Source organism: Lytechinus variegatus, chromosome 3 (assembly GCF_018143015.1).
Source record: "Lytechinus variegatus isolate NC3 chromosome 3, Lvar_3.0, whole genome shotgun sequence".
Lineage (NCBI taxonomy): Eukaryota > Metazoa > Echinodermata > Echinoidea > Temnopleuroida > Toxopneustidae > Lytechinus > Lytechinus variegatus.
The window spans coordinates 51,728,715-51,750,331 of NC_054742.1; the positions used below are offsets into that span (position 1 = coordinate 51,728,715).

The window sequence follows — 21,617 nt, forward strand, 5'->3', positions numbered from 1 at the left end:
TGAAGTTCATAGGCATCTCAATCAAAATGATGTAAATATTTCATTACATACCCCTACATGTACCCCCGGTAATAAAATATCCCAATAGCTCCTTCCCTAAAAACTGGAGTGACATTGCATGAAAGTGTAAAATTACTTGATGAGATAAAGCTCCTGGGGATCTATTTGCAAGATAAAATACTGCATTAAAAGAATAATTCAGAGAACAGATATTTTCATGATTTCTTTACTTTATCACATATTCATGACTTTGAATTCATTTTTATGTGCAGAAATGGCTACATCAAAAAGGGGAAATTTGGGAGTGTTGAACTAGCAAAATAAGCGAAACAAAAAAGTACCTTCAAAGTTTCTGCCAATACAGTATTAATATATTTTTCGAGTGTAATCCATGGTCTATTTTCCATGATACATCTCTTTCCATTTTCTACCACTTTCATTTATTGATAGCATGAATTAACCTTCTGGAGAGTATTTCATGCATGTTCTCAGTGACTTTCACTATATTTGTTTTGAGCCAATCAGAGGCAATGATTTCACTAGCTTACAACAGTAGTCAGGAAAAATAACCATTTGTTTCATGATGGACAATGATACAGGAGACACACACAAACCCAATCCCTGCAGTTGATCTTACTATGATGGATCAATAAAATACACGGCTTGCTTTGGACATATGATTTACATCAACTGAATGAATTTACTCCCAATATTACACAGTCCAGATATCATTCATATAATTGATAATCTGACCCCTTCTATTATCAAAACCATTCACCTGTTTGAAATCTAAATTTTGTATAAATCATGTGTTTACAGCTTGCAGTTCATACGAAGTGATATCTTTTATGTATTTATATATTTGTCAAAAAATAAAATATAATGTTTAGACCTTAAATTTCATTTTAGTAAACAAGTGCTCAAATTTGCTAAATCCGAACCTAAGATATCAAATGCACATTTTAAATGCATACTATCAATAGTCTTCATATCAAATTGCATCAAATAAAAAAATTATGCCTCAGTCACACACAACGAAACCAACTCCAGACCGACTGAACTATTACGCTGGAGTATTACATTATTTCCAGTGATCTACCTTCAGTCAAGGAGTCAGTTTGGTGGGTACGACTGCAGCATAAGATGAATGCAACAAGTAGTCTGCTGGTACAGACCCGATAGACAATGACTTATTGTTCAGACATGTATTATATGTACATAGTTTTTGTTGTTCTGCTCTGAAGTGCCTTGAGCATCTAATCAAGATGGAAAGTGCACTATACAAATCTCATGTATTATCATTATTATTATTATTGAAACTTTGATTAACAAATGGTCTTCACACAAGACTAGCACATATACTGCAATACTGTTTCAATTTCTAAATGAGAGGTGCTGTCTGTATCTGTACAGAAGTCATTGAAGGCAGTGGATTCAGACCACTTGAGTGAAGGTTTGCACAGCAGACTATGCAATGGGCATCATGTCATACATCAGCTGTGACTTCAGAGGACACAAGATGGGGTATTCCAGAAGGGTGCGCCTGAAGGGATGCAGTATTAGGGAGCATTTCATGAAACAAACAGTGATTTTTCAGACTTTTGTTTTAAGCTACCAAAATCCTTGCATCTGATTGGCTCAGAGCCAATTGGTCAGTTAAATTCATTGACTATTCATTTTGTGAAACACTCCCAGGTGAATGGTGGTGGACACTCTCTGCATTGCACCTGGATAGGAGGATCAGCAACTAATGGAGACGGAGTTCTTCATTCTTTTGTATCTGAAAGAAAGGAGACATCACTGCAGCTACATGTATGGAGTGTCATCAACAGTTATCGGAGATTCAGCCTGGAAGATAAATTCTTACACAGAAATAAATTTAAAAACCTGATGAAAAATTGTTTTGGGGTATAGGGAAAGTGTTGAGTCACATGGACTCTACAGTATTCGTGATTGGTAATACGTAAAATGAGAAAATACCTTTATAGAAATATAGACCTTAATTCACAAATCCCAACACTGACCCGTGGATTATGAAGTTTTCATGGTTGGGTGTGTTTATGTTGTTCAAGTGCCTAAACTGTGAAAGGACAAATGATAATACTGCACCGCCAGCAAAATATATTAAATCTATAAGATTTAAGCAATGTTTTATTTGAATCTAGTAAGTCCATAGCTTATTTGGATTCATTTACAAAATTTGCATTAATCAATAACAGCAAAAATCTTTACCAGAACCCTGCATTCCTCATGCATGTGCATAGTCAAACCCACATCTAACTTGGATTCTGCATAACCCATAGGTAATGGCTAACCCATCTTTGTGAATCCCAGGGATAAATTTTTCAAGGAAGCCTGTATTCCTAGCTAAACCTATGGCCTAGGCATTACTGCAAAGAGGCTACAAAGATTTAAAGTCAATGGGGGTGTTTCACACAGATTTAAGTGTCACTAAAATTACATTTAAATTCCCAACTGCATGTGGTATATAAAGCATCATCGGCCTGGTCAGATCATGTTTAGAGGACCGCTCTACAGCAGATCTATCAATGAGATAATGCAATCTATATAAAGTTTAAGATGACTCTACTAAAGTCACACTTAACTTTTTGTGAAACACCCCAAAGAAAAATTAATTTCAAGTTCATATCGAGGTACTGATCTGGAAATACAAAGAAAATTCTAAAGAGGATAAAATCCGAGAAATGAAGGGCTCAATGAGACATCACAGAATATATAAAAGTTTGTGGTAGATGTTAGTGACAAATGCGATGCGATCAGGTTACTCCAAGTGCCGTTGAATGTCGCATGGTGAGCAGAGAAACCTGTTGTTTCCAAATATGAAAGAAAAATGAAAAAAAATTAATGAATAGATCATAAGCAAGATGATAAGATCCTTCAAATACACATGATTTACGTCCAGATTGCAACATAATTGGGGAAAACTAACATGTGATTTAGGGTTCCTTCCTAAAATATACATCATTACCGGTATATTAAAAGGATCATTCAAGCAACAATAGAATCCCATTTACCAGGAATATAGTTCTGATCATAAGTTTAAAGGGAACTGTACAAAACTCCTGCATGACACCTGCAAGTAATATTCTATGGTCAATGAAATGAGCCGTATCATTTTCATGCCCAATTCATTCACCTTGAACACGAGTGATGATTTCCTTTAAGGCTCTGAGGTAAGCGAGCTTCATACAGAGAGTGATGTAATGAATGTGTGTGCCTACTCACAGCCTACTGACTTGGCATTCTGCTGGTTCATCACCAACAACTTCCTTTCTAAACAGATTGATTTCTTTTTGTCTTTATCCCAAGAGCCCAAGACAATATCACTGCTCTAATTTGACTGATCCCATTTTGTACAAGGTTTGAAAACCAAATCATGTAGTTGCTTTCCAAGGCCTTTCACCATTATCATATCTCCACATCCCTGTGTGATGAAATTGTATCCAATTAGGTCCCAAGTTAATTAAAAATAAATAATTATGCTTTGTCTTCAGTAGTCTAAACACCTTTAAACATTTCAGAGAACGTTGTGAAAGTCAATTCCTTCATGTGAAACTAATTACACTTTGATTTTATAAAGATTTTGGACAGTCTCCTCGGATCTAACCGTCAGCTCATTTCTTAAGCTTCCACAATGATAAAATGCCATTACTGATCTGTCTCTTATCCCTTTTACATACCATCCCCTTCCTCACTAGTAAAATGATAATCTTCACTTAAAAGACATTATGAAACTTCAGTTGTTTTGGCAATAAGAAACATGTCTCCTATTGGTTGATATTAAAAAGAGAGTAATCTAGATCTGGGGGTGTTTCATGAAAGTTGTCAGTGCTGATAATTTTAGTGAAATCCTTGGTTTTGATTGGATGAGAGGCACTGGCTCCTGAATATTACTCGGTAACTGTCAGAGAAATCCAACTTTCATGAAAGGATCCCGTGGATACCAACCGTGCCATTCTCTTGAAGGCTTCCTCGGCCACAGCAAAGATGTGAGGGTCCATGGATCCCATGTCCTGGCCATGGTAGGCTTGGATGACATCCTCACCGTAGAGTGGTAACTGTTCATATGGGTTGATAGCCACCAGTACAATACCTATGTAGGGTGAGGTGGGTAAGGTGGAAAGAAAGGAACACCAGACAAATTAGATTCTTCATTTTGGTAGCACTATTAACTTTCAGAGGGTATATCTAATGAAGGCCAACAGGCTAAACTAACAAAACTAATGGGACAGAATGGGGAACACCTTCAACTTCATATTTATCAAGTCTACGTTAGAAATAACATTGCTTTAAAATTGTAGGTGTGACATGCATTAATGGAAAATCATATTAGGTAAGCACTATAATGAAAAGTTAACAAGTAAACTCACAATTTTACTACTAGAAGTATTTTTGCACAGCCTGAATCTACTCATTTATTTAATCTCTAAAAATATATGTGAAGCGTATTTCATACAGTGAAGAAAAAAAGTAAAAAAAAATGGATCATGATATGTTTAAGGTATAAATGACTTAAGCATTATATTGGTAGAATTGTCAAACAGGGGAATCATAAGTGGCCAAACTTGACCCTGACCATGTAAAATTAGTCAAGGTTACTAAGGATTATCCTTCAAGAGGTCTGGATCAGATGATCTATCTCTGAAAGTGTAAAAACCACTAAATGACAAGAAATGTCCTCCCCTGTTCTATTTATTTTGCAACAGTTGTTTGTTATCAATTATTAATCATAGGAGACTTGTGGGATCATGCTATATGAAGTGTAAATTTCATAGGAGGGTTAGTCATATGGAAAAGCCATTCATTGGCATGCCTGGAGCCTGCTTGGCATCATAAGTACAGTCAGATATAGGTCATCAACCTCTTCCTAAATTAATCACTATCTTGGACTTGCAATATCACATAGTATATTGTATCGCATACATACTATTCAACGGTTAATAGGCTTATATATTATGCAAGAAAGAAAATCAGGCAATATCCCAAGGTTTTCATAGGCAATACATGGTGAAGGTATTTTGATCTTGTTAGTATTAGGAACGATTGGCTGAAAGCCAATATGATAAAGGGCAATTTCAAGAATGAACATTGGACATCTTAATAGATTTGTATTTGTTTTCTAGTTCAATTCAATTCCATCTTTATTTCGCAAATAGGATAGAAATACAAAGAAACATCAAATAATGTGATGAGATAATAAAATAAATTGCGCGGCTTTCCATGAAGATTATAAGAAACCTGTAAGGCTGGATCGCCAGCCATAGGGAAAGCTGTAATGCTCTAGAATCACCACAGATTGAGCAGTTCAAGAAGTGAAGTAACAATGGAGAAAAAAAGGGGATTTATGGTTTTAAAAAAGATAGATCGATACTTCAGTTACTACCAAATACCATATATTAAAACAGATGTAAGCAATAACAATTATTCCATGTGCCTTCATTTCTGCCTACAAAAAACAAACAACTGTTCATAAAGTTATAAAAGGAGAATATATACTCTCATTGACAGACTAATTAGAGCATTATTAATTACTTTAAAAAAATTATATTCCTAACAATGTGAAGGGACTTGATATCAATCATATTTCCAATGATCTAGCTTGATCAAAACTGTCATGTTTAAGCTTAATCCTATGTACTCAGAACATGCTCCATATCCTAGTAGTTAAATATTCAGAATTCAGCTACACAATGGTGGCAATCCTGTAATCGAAAGCCTGTGAAAATCCCTCCCTTGAGTCACTGTGCAAAAATAGATCTTGGGTACGTACAGTAGTATGCCATAATGGCCCATCGTCATTGCAATGCAGGTTTACTTTAAAGGCTACAAAGAGACATTCTAGCAAGTTTTATGACCAGTCATAGTTATATAGCATTATATTCCAAAGATGTAAGATTTGGGTAACAGTTATGTTCAAGTTGAGGACAGTGTCTCCATATTCCTGGCAATTGATGAAATTCTGGGAAATCTTGAGCTTTTCCAAGTAATTTTCAGGAAAGGAGAAAAAAATTCAGGTAATTTTGAAAAATCAGAAAATTGAAATGAAGTAATAATTAAAGATATTCATGAAAATCATAGAATTTGCCTTATTGTTTAGCTCATATATTATTATATTTGTCCCTATTTCATTCAGAAAGTGCATCGAAAAAGGGTCTTAAATTAGTTACATTCTAGCAATTATGCTAGTTACAGGCTTGCTGTATTATGGTCCAAACTTTGTAGTTTATTAAATCAAATATTCTAGGAATTGTAAGGTTGGAATTTTAGATGACACTAACATGCAAATCAAGTTACCGACCCTTTAGCAAAGCTTTTAAAAATTTTGGAAACTAGTTTAAACTGTGGAAACACAGGCTTAGAGTGAGATGAAGTGTTTGGTGAAGTTAAATAGGAATTCCAATTATGGTCATAGCAAAATCAGTTTTCAAAGAATCCACAAATGACATCTGAAGTGTATTCACATACAGATAAAAATTGATGCCAATTGTTCTGTTCAATCTCTAATCAAAACCCAAATGGAACAAATTTGCAAATTTTCCAAAAAAAAGTACAGTAGAAATCCAATGACCCTGAACAAGTAGCAAAGACCATGACAACAAACTAAGTTGTTCTGATAAATTTTGTCAAGAAAACTGAGGCATCTCTTGTTATTTTGAGTAAGTCATCGAGTCAAGGTCTATGACATCTCTGAAACTAGTTGCTTCCTTCCTGATCATTTCACACTTTCCTTGGGGGTATGGCACCTTTTCTTTTCAATCTATTTTGAAGTGTCTATCACGGTAACTCAAGGTAAACTCTTGTATCCCCAAGAGATAGTCCTAATATAATCTCTTAGGATAAGAATATCACTGTGTATGAGTTTTTTTTACATAGTCAAAAACTAGTTTAGCTTTGGTAAAGGGTCGAAAGTGTAGTGGCCTTTGGAACGTTCAACAATTATTTATTATTATGTAAATATGAATTTACCATTATCTTTTATCATCACCCACTCTATGCTATATTTTTATGTTTCTTTGAAAATGGCCATTTGAACACTTACTTACTTGTAGTGATTTAAGAATTCTTTATCGATTTGATTCACATCTATATTTTATAGTTGTTTATATGTATGAAATATACAGAATGTTTATATCCATAATCAACTGTTGCTGCACGAGCACCATGAGCGTCTCTGGATGGTGTGTGCGCTCAATAAGACATTCCTCTTATTATTATTTATCATCATCATTATTATTACAAATTTAGTGATTAGATATCAGAAAGCTACTAAATAATTATATCCTGAAATTTTCAGCCCATTCCATGCTTTAGAATTGGTTTTATATCAAACGATACACACAAATTTAATATGATCGAGTACCTGATCAGAATAGATTTTCAGGTAACATGAAAAAGTAAAATTCCAATAAACATGTTTTTATCTTATATCTTACACATCTTAAATGTTTTAGGATAGAATTGACATGATAGTTAAATGCTCTTTGGGGAATAAATCAAAAGAGTAAACTTAGCTTTGATATCGGTGTCATAGTCCATCTAGAAAGTACTTTTCATGAAGTCTATATTTTCCCAATTTCTTATAATTCACTTAAATGGTAAAGTAACTGAATGTATAGGCATATATGAAGTTAAAAAAGTTGTCAATAGCCTTATTGCTCTCAAAAAGTCATAGTAATGCTAGCAAGAGACAGAATGGCATTATCCTTTAATATTTGAAATAGAGCAGTCTCTCAGCAGTCATTACTAACATTCTGAAATAATGTGAAAGTATCCTTCTTGACAAATGTACAGGAGTATGAATATTGGACCACCCAGACTCTTTCCCACTGGGGCTTTTTATACTTCCTCTGAATCAGACCATACAATAATCAGACACTTGTTGCTCATTCATTATGCCACTGGCCTGTAACAACTGGCAGTGATCACAATGGCCACTGAAGTATCTGCCAGTCATAATCAATTGCTTGTAGTTATTTTTATTAGAAATTACCAAAAAATAACATTTTTGACACACTGTCCAGCAGTGTGACACCTAACCTGTAATCTAGGAGGCTAGTCTAGGATCTTGCCTTTTAATATACAAGTCTGAAACTGTTACGCGAAATGTCAGCAAGTCTGATATGGACTATGAAACATGGCTGCATCGCAGCCGATACAGCCGGATGTCTCCGGTCTTGTGTTATTTGTTGTTTTCTTTTATTGCCGAATGTTTGGTGACAGTTTTTCATTATGAAAAACCTGTATTGATAAAGGTGATAAATCTATAGAAAACAATTAACGAAAGACCTGAATGTATAGGCAGTGGCTGCTTCGCATCAAAGTTTTGTAATCTTCTGTATCAGACTATTGCGGCTTTTGCGTAATTTAGCATTAGACTCAAATGGGATATATATACCCTATATTTTCAGTAGTGTAAACAATCCTGAAAGAATCTTCAGGAATTATCAAGAAGAATAGAATGAACAATTAATTAGCCAATTTCTTTATACAATCTATGCATACAGCAGAAAGTTCAGCATTGAAATTTTTGCAGCAATAGATCTGCACTGATTTTTTTTGTTTTCATTATATCTGCCTTCAGTTATTTCCATTTTTGTATATTTTTTTTCCTTATTGTTCTGGTACAAAAAAAAGTATGCTTCAATAATGCAAAAGATAGCATCTACTGCATTCTGGTAGATCGGTGACAGATTTAATTCATTGAATTCAAATACCCTTATTCACATAAATTCACATCAGTTTATCTTTTTGATATCAATTTGAAAGGATTTAACTTTTCTTTTCAGCTGTCATGGCTCAGGACATGAAAATACTATAAAATACAAAAGCTATGGAATTACTATAGCTCCATTCATTCATTTTGATCAACGTCACAAGGCTAGAAAAGCTCTACAATCCATGATAGCATTGTTAAATTTGTTTTGTAAACTGGCCTCTTACACTGAAAAAACAACAAATGGAACCTGTCAATCAGCTAAATTGGAAACACCCAGTTTTACCCAGATTTAAAATTGAATGGGATTTAGGCTTGACACGAGGATTAGATCCATCTGGACAAACTGTGACGGTGTCTGAAACCATCAAAATACAAAATGAAATTTAATAAAACAACACTCGATTCACAGCTTGCAAATTATTAAGCTATAATTTTGATATTTATTTGCTTGTTTTTGTGATATCAAGAACAGGTTGTGGATTAAGCAAGTTCTCTCACTTCTCCAATAAAATATAATAAAAGTCTTTTTTTGCCCAATCATGAACTTTACTTGTAAAGGGATGCATTAGGTAAGAAAAGAGAGAATCAGTTCTTAAAATAGTTTACCAAAGAAAGATTTGTATTATTCCAAGAAATGGTGGACTGGAATGCGATGCAGCATATTCCCAAAGGATGGAATTCACAAAGGTGGTTTAAGTTTAGACCAAGGACTATTCAATGTTTTTGGCATATGTACAGCTCATGTACTTGTAATGATCCTGTATATCCTGGTGAAGAATGTATATGTTTGTTAAAACATGCTAGATTTGCACTTGTCACGGTTTTGAGAATGGACAAATGCAGGTTAATAAAATTCAATTTAACTAAGCCTGCACTAGTTCCTATGTTCTGTCAGCTCAATTTTTATTTCATTTTATATCAACTTATATATAACTCCATCTATTATCTCTTGTGAAATCTAAACTCATATGAAAGGGGTATACTCATTGGATATATCGAGATTTTATTGTATCATTAATGTAAAATCTCATCAGTCTATTACATCCTATCTCCTATGAAGGTATGTTGAATGTGTATATGTACCATTCTATGCTTGTACATAATGAGAACATACCGTTGCCATCTGCAACACTCATATTTGAACAATTTTTTTTTTACTATTGGATGGCAAAGTTACTATAAGAGTAACTTTTTTACAACAGGACCCTGGATTTATATCAAATCTATTAATTCAAAGTGTAAGATTGAAGTTCCTTAACACTAGCTCCCCTGATCCAACCAGGAATACCTACCACAATATGTATAGATGGCTGTATTTCTGATAAATCTTTCATTGAGGTTATAGAGTACTGCAGGCTCATGGAGGTAACTGAGTGATGTCAGATCATTCTCTCCTATCAGGATCTCAGGATTCCGAAGGGGTGGTAAGTCTTCTTTGCTCCTGATCTTGATCGTGGCCGTCTGCAGACATATTGCATATATTTCAAATGTAAAAGTAGAAACGTGAATTAATGACAAAAAGGATATGTCATAAAAAACAGGATACCTGTAATAGTCATACATGTATCTTCAAATAAAAGGTCCCCACTGGACAATATATCAACATTTTTTAACTATAAAACATTGGATAATATTTGTTATAGCTAAGGTCTCGAAGTATTTATGATTTATTCTATATGCTCAAATGTGGGGGACTCCTGATAATGCAGGTGTCATTCACTATATGAAACAGTCTTATAGAAGTATAATTTTTACTTTAAAAAAAAAACTTGGAAAAAATCTGAAAAGTCAAAAGCAGTCGGTTACTTTTAGCTTATGACTTCCTTCTTCTGGCATAGTTGCCAATTTTGGCAAACTTCCTTGATTGTTTTAAAAATCTCTATTGTTATTTTGAAGTGACAGGATCATTCATACTCACATCACCATCTTCAAGCTCGACTGCTAATGTCTTATCTTCAGCCTTGAAGTCTTTGATGAGTTCTCCTCCTTTCCATACTGTCTCAGGGTCCCTCACCCATACACGGGCTCCCTGAATCATGAAATAAGATCAAAATAAAAGTAAAAATCATTTGTTGATATTGCAAGTATAAGCATCAATAAGATGTGGTGCACATTAAGTTGGTCTGTCATAGCAAATGTAGTCTAAAAAATCATCCCTCTACAGTGCGTCCCAGAAAAAATGAAACCGAGATTTATTGATGATTTATCATAACTTTATTATCATAAATACAATAGACAGGTGACCTACCATTGTAAAGATTAGAATCTCCTCTTTCATCTGAAATTACTTAGATTATTCCTCATTCACGCATGAGTGAGCAAAAACAATTTGAAGAAAGGATACCAAAACTCATTTGGCAGCGGGTATCTGAATTTCAAAAAGAAAATCACATTCCTAAAAATTTCAATATCTGCTCTTTTGATACCTTAATCACAGAAAATGGTCAAGAAGTAAAAAATTTCTGTTCCCTCTAAACAATGCTTGTATTTCCATAATTTCATTAAATAAATGTGTTTTCACCGGTTTCTCGCAGAGGCTATCGCATGGTTAACAAAAGACTTTAATGCATGGCTGATCGTCATCAAAATGGAGTGTCGAGTGACTGAGAACGCCAGCCTGTAAAACCTCTTCATTTTATTAAATTATTGAAATTCAAGCTTTATTTTAAATGAGCAGAACTTTTTTATTTCTTGACCATTTTCTGTAATTGAGAGCAGATATTGATTTTTTATAAAAAGTGATTTTCTTTTCAAAACCCAGATACAGCCCACCAAGTGACTTTTTTGTATCCCCTCTTCAATTTTTTTTTGCTCACTCATGCGTGAATGAGAAATAATTTACGTAATTGCAGATGAAAGAGGAGATTCTAAGCTTTACAATGGTTGGTCACTAGTCTATTGTATTTGTGATTAAGTTTTGATAAATCATTGATAAATCTCGGTTTTCGTTTTTTTCTGGGAAGCACTGTATAATGTTTAAACCAATATTTCATGGTAATCATTTTGATTTAAAAGAAAAGTATGGTAGGATGAAATTATATGTTTCCATCAATTACTTGTTTATTAGAAAGAAAGAAAAATATTTCATGGTTGAATAATTAGTTGTCTTTAGAGTATAATAAAGCTGGAATATCTCTTCACAAAATGTTCACATTTCACAATCATATTTTTAAAAGGTTAAAATTTGAATTATATATATTCCAGTTATATGTAGCTATTATGTTTCTTTCATGAAATACCCTTTACATCTTCCATGACTGGTATAAAGTAAAATACAATAAAACAGTCATTTTTGTGTCATTACCATCATATGCTTTTCATCAATATTTTGTAATCATCATAAAATCACAATATCTTCACAAACGACTCAAATCACAACCACTTCAAGTTCTTATTTCAATCACGGAATCATCATCATCATGCAATTTGCATGCTTAAACAACACAATCTTCACATCATAAGACAAGATCCAAAACAGATTTCCTTAGTATCCAATAATCTGGTAAAGGGCATCAAAATTCACACTGAAAAGTTCAACTTGAGGTAACTGATTCCTCAACAGCCGATACTTCCTCATCATAATAGCACAATCATTATCCCATACACATGATTATTACACATATTCCCAATTACAGCTTCTAGAATATCAAACTTCTATAATTCTATGGACAATTTCAAACAAGCCTAGATGCATAGATCCATGGAAGTATCATTATACTGCTAAGCAAATTAGATCATCTTCATCATACTGCTGCATGAGATAAATAAGCAACTGTAATTTATACTCGTATGTCATAAAAGACGGCAAAGCAAAAGAGTAACAGGAGTTTGGGACATTCATGAATGGGCAAAAAAGTACATATAATTGTGTCCCTTTGAGACCAAATTACAGACGTTACAGAGAAAGATAACCGCCCCATGAAATTCTTGAAAAAAATCAAGGTGCATTAATTTCTATCATCACAGATCAAGATTTAGTAAGTTCTAGCATACAGTTGAAGCCGGAACTTTCGGTCGGCCAAACATTAAGATACAATCAAACTAGCCAAAAACCTAAGTACACAGAATCCCAAAATCTTCATTACAGACATGATTGTGAGCAATAAAGTATCTTTGAGAGTTAAATCTGTCTTCTTCATAGATCGACACACTTTTATTACATTATTGTTGAGAAATAAATCAATTTCTAGAAGAATAATTTGGCAAGGAAATGCTGGAACATAGTGGTGGTGGTGATTTTGTTGAATTTTGTTCAAATTTTGTGACTGTCACAGCAACTGGAATTAATTTCGATATTGAAAAGATTTTCTGAGAAAGAATCAATGAAAGGGATGAAATAACTTTGCATAATAAGACTTCTTTCCATTTCTTCATTTGAATTAGTAGTATTTTAGTACATTTACAATTTTTGTTTGTCACTTTGTACAGTATTGTGCATGATTGCATGAATTCATGTGCTTTACATCATGTGATGATTAATGGCGTAATGCAATTAGGAAACGGCAAGAACATGTTCAGATTTTAGGGGTATTCTCACCTCTTCTCTCTCTTTCTCTCTCCTCAACTCTCTTCCTCCTCTGTCTCTCTTCAACCTCTCTATCTCTCTCTGTCTCTCTTCCCTCTTTTTCCCTCTTAACATATATGTTTTCATTAACTATATTCATAGTTTTTCATTGCCCATTACTTTTTTCACACATTTCATGTCAACCTCCTCTATTTAAAATGTCAAACTTTCATATATAATCTTACTGATTTGAATATACTGTACGTTTTTATCATTATTATCATTTTTGCCCAGGGCTTTATGTTATCGCAACACCAGTGCCAGAACTTGTAATCATCGATCATAAGACTGAATTGTTGCATGAAAGATATCACAAATTCAACAGTGAATAATTATCACATGGCTAGATAACAATACTTTAAAAATGATATATTTGTAACCTCCCTTTGACTATTTCTACTACCCATTATGGCCACTCTCTCACTCCACCCTACCCCCAACAGGTAAAGAGCAGCAAGGCCAAGAACAGGGTGGTGCAATGTCTACAGCTCCAGATTCCATGAAAACTCAAGGTTAACATTATTGTAATGTGACAGTGATACACTGGAAAAATCAATGAGAACATGTGCAGGCCCAGTACTTACTCTGTGATAACATTCAATATCAACCGGTGAATAGTTTGCAGAACGGTGGCGCCCTGTCCAGTCAATTTCTCTCACACTTTTTATGTGTCTCAACATTACGATTCTGAATGCTTCAGTATGAGCAAAATTCTACAACAACCTCTCAAAGTGGTAATTGTCCTCTCCCTTCCTTTAGTGTTTTGTTAACGTTCAAGCACTATACAAGAAGAAATGAATTCATTCTCGAGAAGAAAGTTATGTAGAATATGATCCATGTATCCCGTATGAGAGTGCTCCCAGAGAGTGTCTGTCTCTGTAGCTGGTGGTTAGCTGTGACAAAAACAGGTGACAGTTCACTGCTTGACTTCCTTCCTCGTTAGCTACAACATTTCCACCATAAATTAACACAATCCCCCAAAGTTCGGTAGATCGAGTCCCCCTGTAGTCAATATCTCAAGGTTATACAAAGATGTTCTTCAACAGTTGGTCTATGATATATTCAGCCTAATCAAGAACTTGTTGGTTAACAATAGAAAACAACAGGGCCACAGGGAATAAAACAACGCAGGATAAAAACAAGATAGTCTGTGACTGCCACTTGGTGAGCTTATCAGGATCACGTTGTAGAATAGATGATGAATTTCAAGCGGATTAACAAATTATTAGTCATAATCTAAAGGCTGAGTGAGGCTTTAATTCATGTGTGAGAGGGCCCTGATATCTGTATTCCGCAGAAAATGAAGTTTCGGAGGAGGGCCGCCTTATCTTTCTAGAGCGACATAATCTGAGAGATCACTATCTACCATGGTAATGGGGCTGATAATACACATGACAATTACGAAGTGTAGGAAGACGAATAACCAAGTGATAATATCCTGCAGTTTGCACGCTCTTCATGAATGTGACCAGACTATGAGACGAGAATGTTCAGACCGCTTCGGTCAGAGACCAAAGAAAAAAAATCTTTTAATAGCTTATTGCCAGGAACCACATAAAGATGATTGTCAGTCAATTCATCCAGGAACATCCAGTTTACATTTAATAAGCCTGCAAACAGGTGCTAACAGCTGGCAACATGACTACATGTTTTAATAAGCTTGACCAGACTTGACAATGAAGATGTTTCATTTTGTTTTCTATCGCCACTGCTGTGAAATCCCATAGGGCAAAAATTTTATTTTGTGAGATTTATGTGCTGATGCAATAGGCCTCACTGGCCAAGTGATAGTGTCGGTGTTATGGAATCTTTAGCTGGTAAACTTTAGAAACTTGGTCCAAAAAGCACTATGACAAAATAACTGCAAGTGGCTTCTTCGTGGCACATCAAGAAGTCAGTAGGACAAACACCTTTGCTTGCTATTGCTAATCTACACCATGATTGATCCGTGTAGGATCCATGTCTTCACAGACCAAGTGGGAGTTTAAGTGGCACTGATTCTTTAAGTGGATTTGAAATTATCCTTGCTTGTAAATGGCTGCTTCACAGCACGTGAAAGTGTTAGGCCGTGTTTCTGCTTCCATTTTTCAGGCCAGAATCAGCGTTTCCATTCTAATTAGTGCAAAACACAGTTGCGTCCATGCTTACTTTCATATGGAGTTTCAAAAACGCCGATCGTAAACTCACAAAAAGGTGCAATTGTAAACGTCATTTGACCAGAATCAGGCTTTCTGGGGAAGTATAAATAGAACCACGATCGTAAACGTGTTTAAAGGGGAATCCAGCCTTGGCCATAGAATGTTGTGTTGGGAAGCAGAAAAATTAATTAAACAGAATAGTGAAAGTTTGAAAGAAATCGGACAAGCAATAAGAAAGTTATAGCTGCTTTAAAATTGAGATCACTAATACCATGTAGATTTCAAATTGGCAACTGGGTAAGTAAATTATGACAAGGGGCAAGGACAACTTTCCCATAGGCCATGTACTTTATTATCAGGGATTTGTGGTTTTCTCCTAAGTACCCATTCCCCTGGGGCAGTAATCTCAATATAACCCAGGTAGTATATTGTTTAATGTCCTCATGAAAGAAAAATCTAATTTGAAATAAAACTTTTGGGAAAAATGACATTTTAGCCATAATATGTATTGGAGTACATGGATGAGTAGTCCTTGCCTTACATCACTATGCCATCACATAAGCGGCCAATTTGAAGTCTCCATGGGTATAGTGATTACCAATATTTACAACTTTAAAAAATTCATAACTTTCTTGTTATTTGTCCAATATTGTTCAAACTTTCCCCTATCAACTTGTCTGATTTTTCTTTTTCTTATAAAAACAAGGTTTCATTTGGGTTGGATTCCCCTTTAAATGAAGTCATTTGGTACATGTTTCCAGTGAGATGAAAATCCGCGGGCAAATACAGTCGCATTGCTCCACGTTCACGTGTTACCTCCATGGAATAACCTCACATCTCCCTTGTTACACATTTGCATGTGTGATAACAATGATTTAAGTGCTATCACTAGTATTACTCTTCCAATTTGTCATCACGATGAATGTTGAGGGATTTACAACAACAACAAAAACTGGAACAAGAGTTATAATGAGGAGACATCGCCAGATGCCCATAAACAAATAGATGTTTTATTATTTTATTACATATACTTTAATATATTTTTTTTCACTATTATCCTCACCATGGTGGAAAATATATGGCTATGTCAACATGGTCAAGTAGCTCCATGCAATGACTAAAATTTCGGAAATTGTTCGATGTTTAAATAACAGTTAACGTACCTTCCCCATAACAACTCTCGGAAAAAGAAAACTTTCGAAAAGGGGCGCGCTCAATTTGACCTCGCTTTCCTGCTCAACGAAAATACGATACGAAGCCAGCTGGAGTTCATGATTTCACCTCTGAAAAGTGAAGCATAAACAGCACTCCCAGAACCACGTTTACGATCGGCATTTTGAATCGACGTTTGAAAACGCTGATTCTGTCCTCGCAATGGAAGCATAAACACACACTTAGACGGAGACTTTGGCCTGCTAATCTTCAATGGCCAAGTGATAGTGTCATAAGCGCAGATCTGAAATCGATCTGGGTTCCGTAACACAAAGGTTAACGATTAACCCTACGCTTGATTTTCACGATTGATTGTACATTGTAGTCAATGGAATCAATCATAGAAAAAATGTCCTATGATCATTGCTAAGCTTTATGTTACAGGCCCCTGGAGCAGATCATTAGAATGTAGAAGCTTGGTCTTAACACTGTGGTCAATGAGTGTGGTTGCTTCACAACACCTCAAGGAGTTATACAGAAACCCTAGCCTGCTAATCTTCACCAGCAAGGACTAGTACCATGCATGTTAGAGCCACAAACACCATTCTTTCAAGTACCGTATTGACAATTTACAAATTAAAATGTACAAGTAGATCTGTGTCCTCAGGGTTGACATTCTTCAGTCAGAGTCCTAAAGTTTACACTACATAATGTATGCTGACCTAAATTAAAACACATCTGTTGACAAACTGGACACTGATTCTTTTAAGACTAATCCCATTTTAAGAAGTCCCATAATAAAACTAAATGACACTTTTCTATACATGGAGCATAAGGAAAGGCGATCGGTAACCCCTGCCGTTGCCCATGAAAGACTAAATAAAGATAGACCATGTGATGAGAGGACAAGTTGGCAATAGACACTGTTCAAGTACTCAGAGATGCCAAGTTCAAAATAATGTCATGCGTGAGATTTTCATGACTCGTGTCTCTGCTCGCGCGGCCGGTACTTACACTTGTATGTTTCGAAAAGGCGCGCGCGTTCGCATTTGCGAGATATGGGCTTCATCATGATATCGATCCATACTACAAAACCATGCAATTCATCGTATCACGTACTAGCTGTGCGCTGACTGCACTCTCGATTCATCTCACGTGCTGGGATAGACGCGACTGTGTGCGAAGGCGGTCGGCCAGTGCATATAATCTAGTGAATAATATTTTTCTCTTTTTTTTTCTTTCGGGTCCCGATGCGTGAGAAAAATGGGTGCCATGCGTGAGATCATGAGACGGACCCTGGATGCGTGAGTCTCACGCACAATGCGTGAGACTTGGTAGCTCTGAGTACTTCCTTCACATCTTACCAAGCATAGCTGTGGTAAGGCATTTTAGCACAAGGTCACAATTTATGTCTTTTATGCAGGAATCTCGTCTTCTCATTGCACATCCTCATATTGAACACAGACAAAACAATTTGGAATTAACCTAATTTCATTTTCAAGGAATGCATTTGGGTTCTTCATTGACTCTGTCATTTTGGCATTATATTTAGCATTGATCAGGCAATGAGCAAGCCCTTTGTGTTTGAAAATGTCAGTTTTAACTCCATATTTATATCAATTATTCAAATATTTGTAAAAATTTGTAATTATGTTGTATAGGATATCAGGGATAACTGAAAGAATAAAATTGAATAAATACAACAATGCATGGAATGTCGCTCATAGAAATAATATATACTTTGTGATACCCTACATGATACCCTAAAAAAAAGTTTACTCCAAAATGAAATTCTACAATTCTGACATTGAAATTTCAAACAGTAACATGTATCTCGATTCAAAGCTATTGCAGCACTTAACTAACAAGTTACAAATGAACATATACATAATTACATATACCACGATTACCATAATGAAGAAAACAAAATATGAGTTCACAAAATATGGGAATATTGGTGTTCAAACATAATGCATGTACTGATAGCCAACTTCACTACTAAATTACATAGCTCATTCCCCTTGCCCTTTACCTACTAATTACGACATTCCTACGCATTATAGTCACACCTTACATCTTATCTCAAAACAAGCAAGCAGCATTTCTCAATCTTAATTTACTGAATGAAAACTGGCTTTATCATCTTAAGACATGCATGATATTACTTTAAAACTGCCTGTGATTCTAAACAAATATACAATTTGGAGAAAAATAAACGTCATCATCAGAGTTGATGAATTAGAGATCATGATTGTTTATAAAGCTAGCTATCTTCACCCTTCCAACGTGAAATTTTAAAAAAGAAAGATTTTAATTTGCAGTTAAGATTCAAGTGAAAATGCTTTTAAATTTTTCACTTTTATCATAATTTTTCTATGATTAATGATAATAAAAAAATACATAGAATGCTCATCCATACTTCCATACAATTTCAATTGTCTAAAAGTAGTTCCTTGGAGGTGGGAGCTCTTTTTTTATTTCAAATAAACAACATACATGGGTAAAGGGGGGGCAACAAAAAGTATGATGACAAAATGAATGTTCTAGACCTGAGGAACAGTCAATCACCAAATATGAAGACACCACAATGTTAAGCCATGACATGAATACTAGAATTCAACACATTTGTCAGCATCATCCCACTCAAAAACCAAGAAGGGTTTTGAAATTTAAAGGAAATGTTCATGTTCATAACATGTTTTACTCCAAATTGGACTCAAGTAAAATGCAGACAGTATACCAAAATTGCTTCTTTTATGGCAAGGCATGATATAATTTTTATAACAATATGGTGTAAGATTATAATAGCATTTCACTTTGTTTTATTTCAGTGTTATTTTAAAATATAGAGTTAATTTACTGTATCTGCCATGTTCAATCTAATCCTTGAACAATAATTTCAGTAATATAATATGGATTTCTATTCCATTCCAAATTTATAACTTCTGTAGATTGAATCTTGAATCCACAAAAATTAATGTTTTTGAATAAGCAGCCAATATTTCTGGATTCTTAGATATTAATGCAAGGAAATGGAATCATTTAACACAACATTTTAATGCACCGTATCCCACTCAATGTTCTGACCAAGTTAGATTTAATCACGGCGCTCACATGATTTCTATTTTCCCAAAGGTTTCCCAACGAAATTAAAGTATTCCAAAATAAATGTAATGGAAACAATCGAGTTGGTTATTCTTAAATCAATTTAGCTTAACATAACATTACATCATAACATAATACAATTTTCATAAGAACATATCAAAGTGGTAAATTACGTGACAAATTACAATATTTACAAATTATTGGGATGCTTAGTGAGTGATTAATGATTAGATGTTTTCAACCAGAATTACGTGCAAGAAATAAGTGTACTCTGAACAATATTGGGCTAATTTGAATGATAGGTTCCCAGAAATGTTTTCCTCTACCCGAGTGTCTTATAATTTCAAGCAATTATTTTGCAAAGCTAAATATAGTTTCAAGCAAAGAAATTAATTTACTCAATGCTAATTCAAAGTTAATTTTCCTGCAAGACAACAATACCTGCTGTTCTTCTAACCTTCTCTAGGATTAATAACACTCTCTCTTGAAATGTTCCATTTCTCACATTGAGTCATGATGCGTAGGTGAGAAGATCTGACACCATCAACCACTTCAAACAAATAGAGGGGGTTTCTTTGTCTTTTTTCTTCTACAAATTTCAGTGTTTTGTTGAAAAGCATTAAGGGCATTAATCAGATCTGGGAAGCATTTCATGATTTTTTTAATACTTATAGTGATTTTCACAGAGAGATATCAGAAGCTACTGCAAATCGTTGCATCTGATATGAGAGCTTCAATTTGCTGAAACTGAGACTATGGAATAAGAATGACTTTGCAGCCATACTTCTCTCATTAAGCAATAGGGTAAATCCTGCTAGTCTGAATAAAACCAAAGTGTAGGTGAAAAGGTGGCTATACACCAAGTAAAAACCTCCAATCTGATTGGGGGTATGCCAAACCTCAATTCAAAACCTGAAAATGTTCAGCTAAAAATGTATCTCAAGGTTCCTTTGTCAAGGATTCTGAAGTGGGGGAAAATCATGAACAAAAAAAAAGAACTGATCTAATTACTTCTGACAGAATAGAATTTACAGTAAGTGTAATGTTCCTAAAATACAACATGAAATCTGTACGAGTCCTTGTGCTGTTTCATGTTCCTTCAATAAATGACATTTGAAATTACTACAGAACTGGACAGTTATGGACTTTTCAGATTCCTATTTTCAATATTTTTGTGTACTATCATTATCAATTATTTCTTTGGAATTGTTTTATTTTAAAAACAAGCATTTATCAAAACATGAATACACATGCAAGTTGCAACAGTAGTGCAAACAATTCTATTTGTTGAGTTGCCTGTACTTCACCACCACTTTCTTTCATTGGATGACTTCACAATGTCTAGTTTCTGTCATTTCATCTTCTTTATCCTTGCTATCACTTTTTTTCCAGTAACGAACTTGATAGAAAAAGCATAAAATTCTTTAATTCCAGGGTATTATCATCTATATACAATACTGATTAAAAAGGGAAATTGCAGGAAGTAATGGATTTAGACGAGTGTCCGTGGTAAAATTCAGTTGGACAGGTCTTAGGTGAAAAATAATGCATGGAGTTTACAGCCCAACCCTTTTTTAGATGAGATGCTTCCTTAAGTGTTTCCAATCTGAAATTAATAAAGCCATATCATATGAAAGGGATTGAATCCATCTAATTAAGCAAGGGCTACTGATATATCACCCATAAAAAGATATACCAGGTCCCTGTCAAATAAATTTATGTTAGCAACCGATTGCTAAGCATCAATGGCCAATCAAGATAACTGTTGCATGCTAGATGACCATATAGAGTACAGAAGTGTGACGTCATGAATTTTCTTTTTTTTATTTTACTGTTTTTGACACCAATTTTCCATTGAGCATGATGAAATACCTCCACAACCCAAATTTGGTGGGATTCGGTCCATGAAGCTCAAGTCCTC

The 21,617-nt window shown here is 34.7% G+C and overlaps 1 protein-coding gene across 7 annotated transcripts in view; it reads right to left on the bottom strand.

The window, feature by feature from the left end:
• Positions 1–14,161, bottom strand: part of LOC121411309 (unconventional myosin-Va-like) — a 125,223-nt gene extending 111,062 nt beyond the window's left edge. For 2 of the 7 annotated variants that reach the window (XM_041603962.1, XM_041603964.1), the window contains exons 1-4: positions 13,886–14,157; positions 10,656–10,766; positions 10,030–10,198; positions 3,970–4,114 (exon numbers count right to left, since the gene is read on the bottom strand). In XM_041603962.1, coding sequence (XP_041459896.1) covers positions 3,970–4,114; positions 10,030–10,198; positions 10,656–10,766; positions 13,886–13,981 — 521 coding nt within the window. In that variant the 5' untranslated portion in view covers positions 13,982–14,157. Of the gene's footprint in view, positions 1–3,969; positions 4,115–10,029; positions 10,199–10,655; positions 10,767–13,885 lie in introns of all 7 variants that reach the window. The other 5 variants (XM_041603963.1, XM_041603961.1, XM_041603965.1 and 2 more) reach the window with 5 other exon arrangements.
• Positions 14,162–21,617: the final 7,456 nt, after the last annotated feature.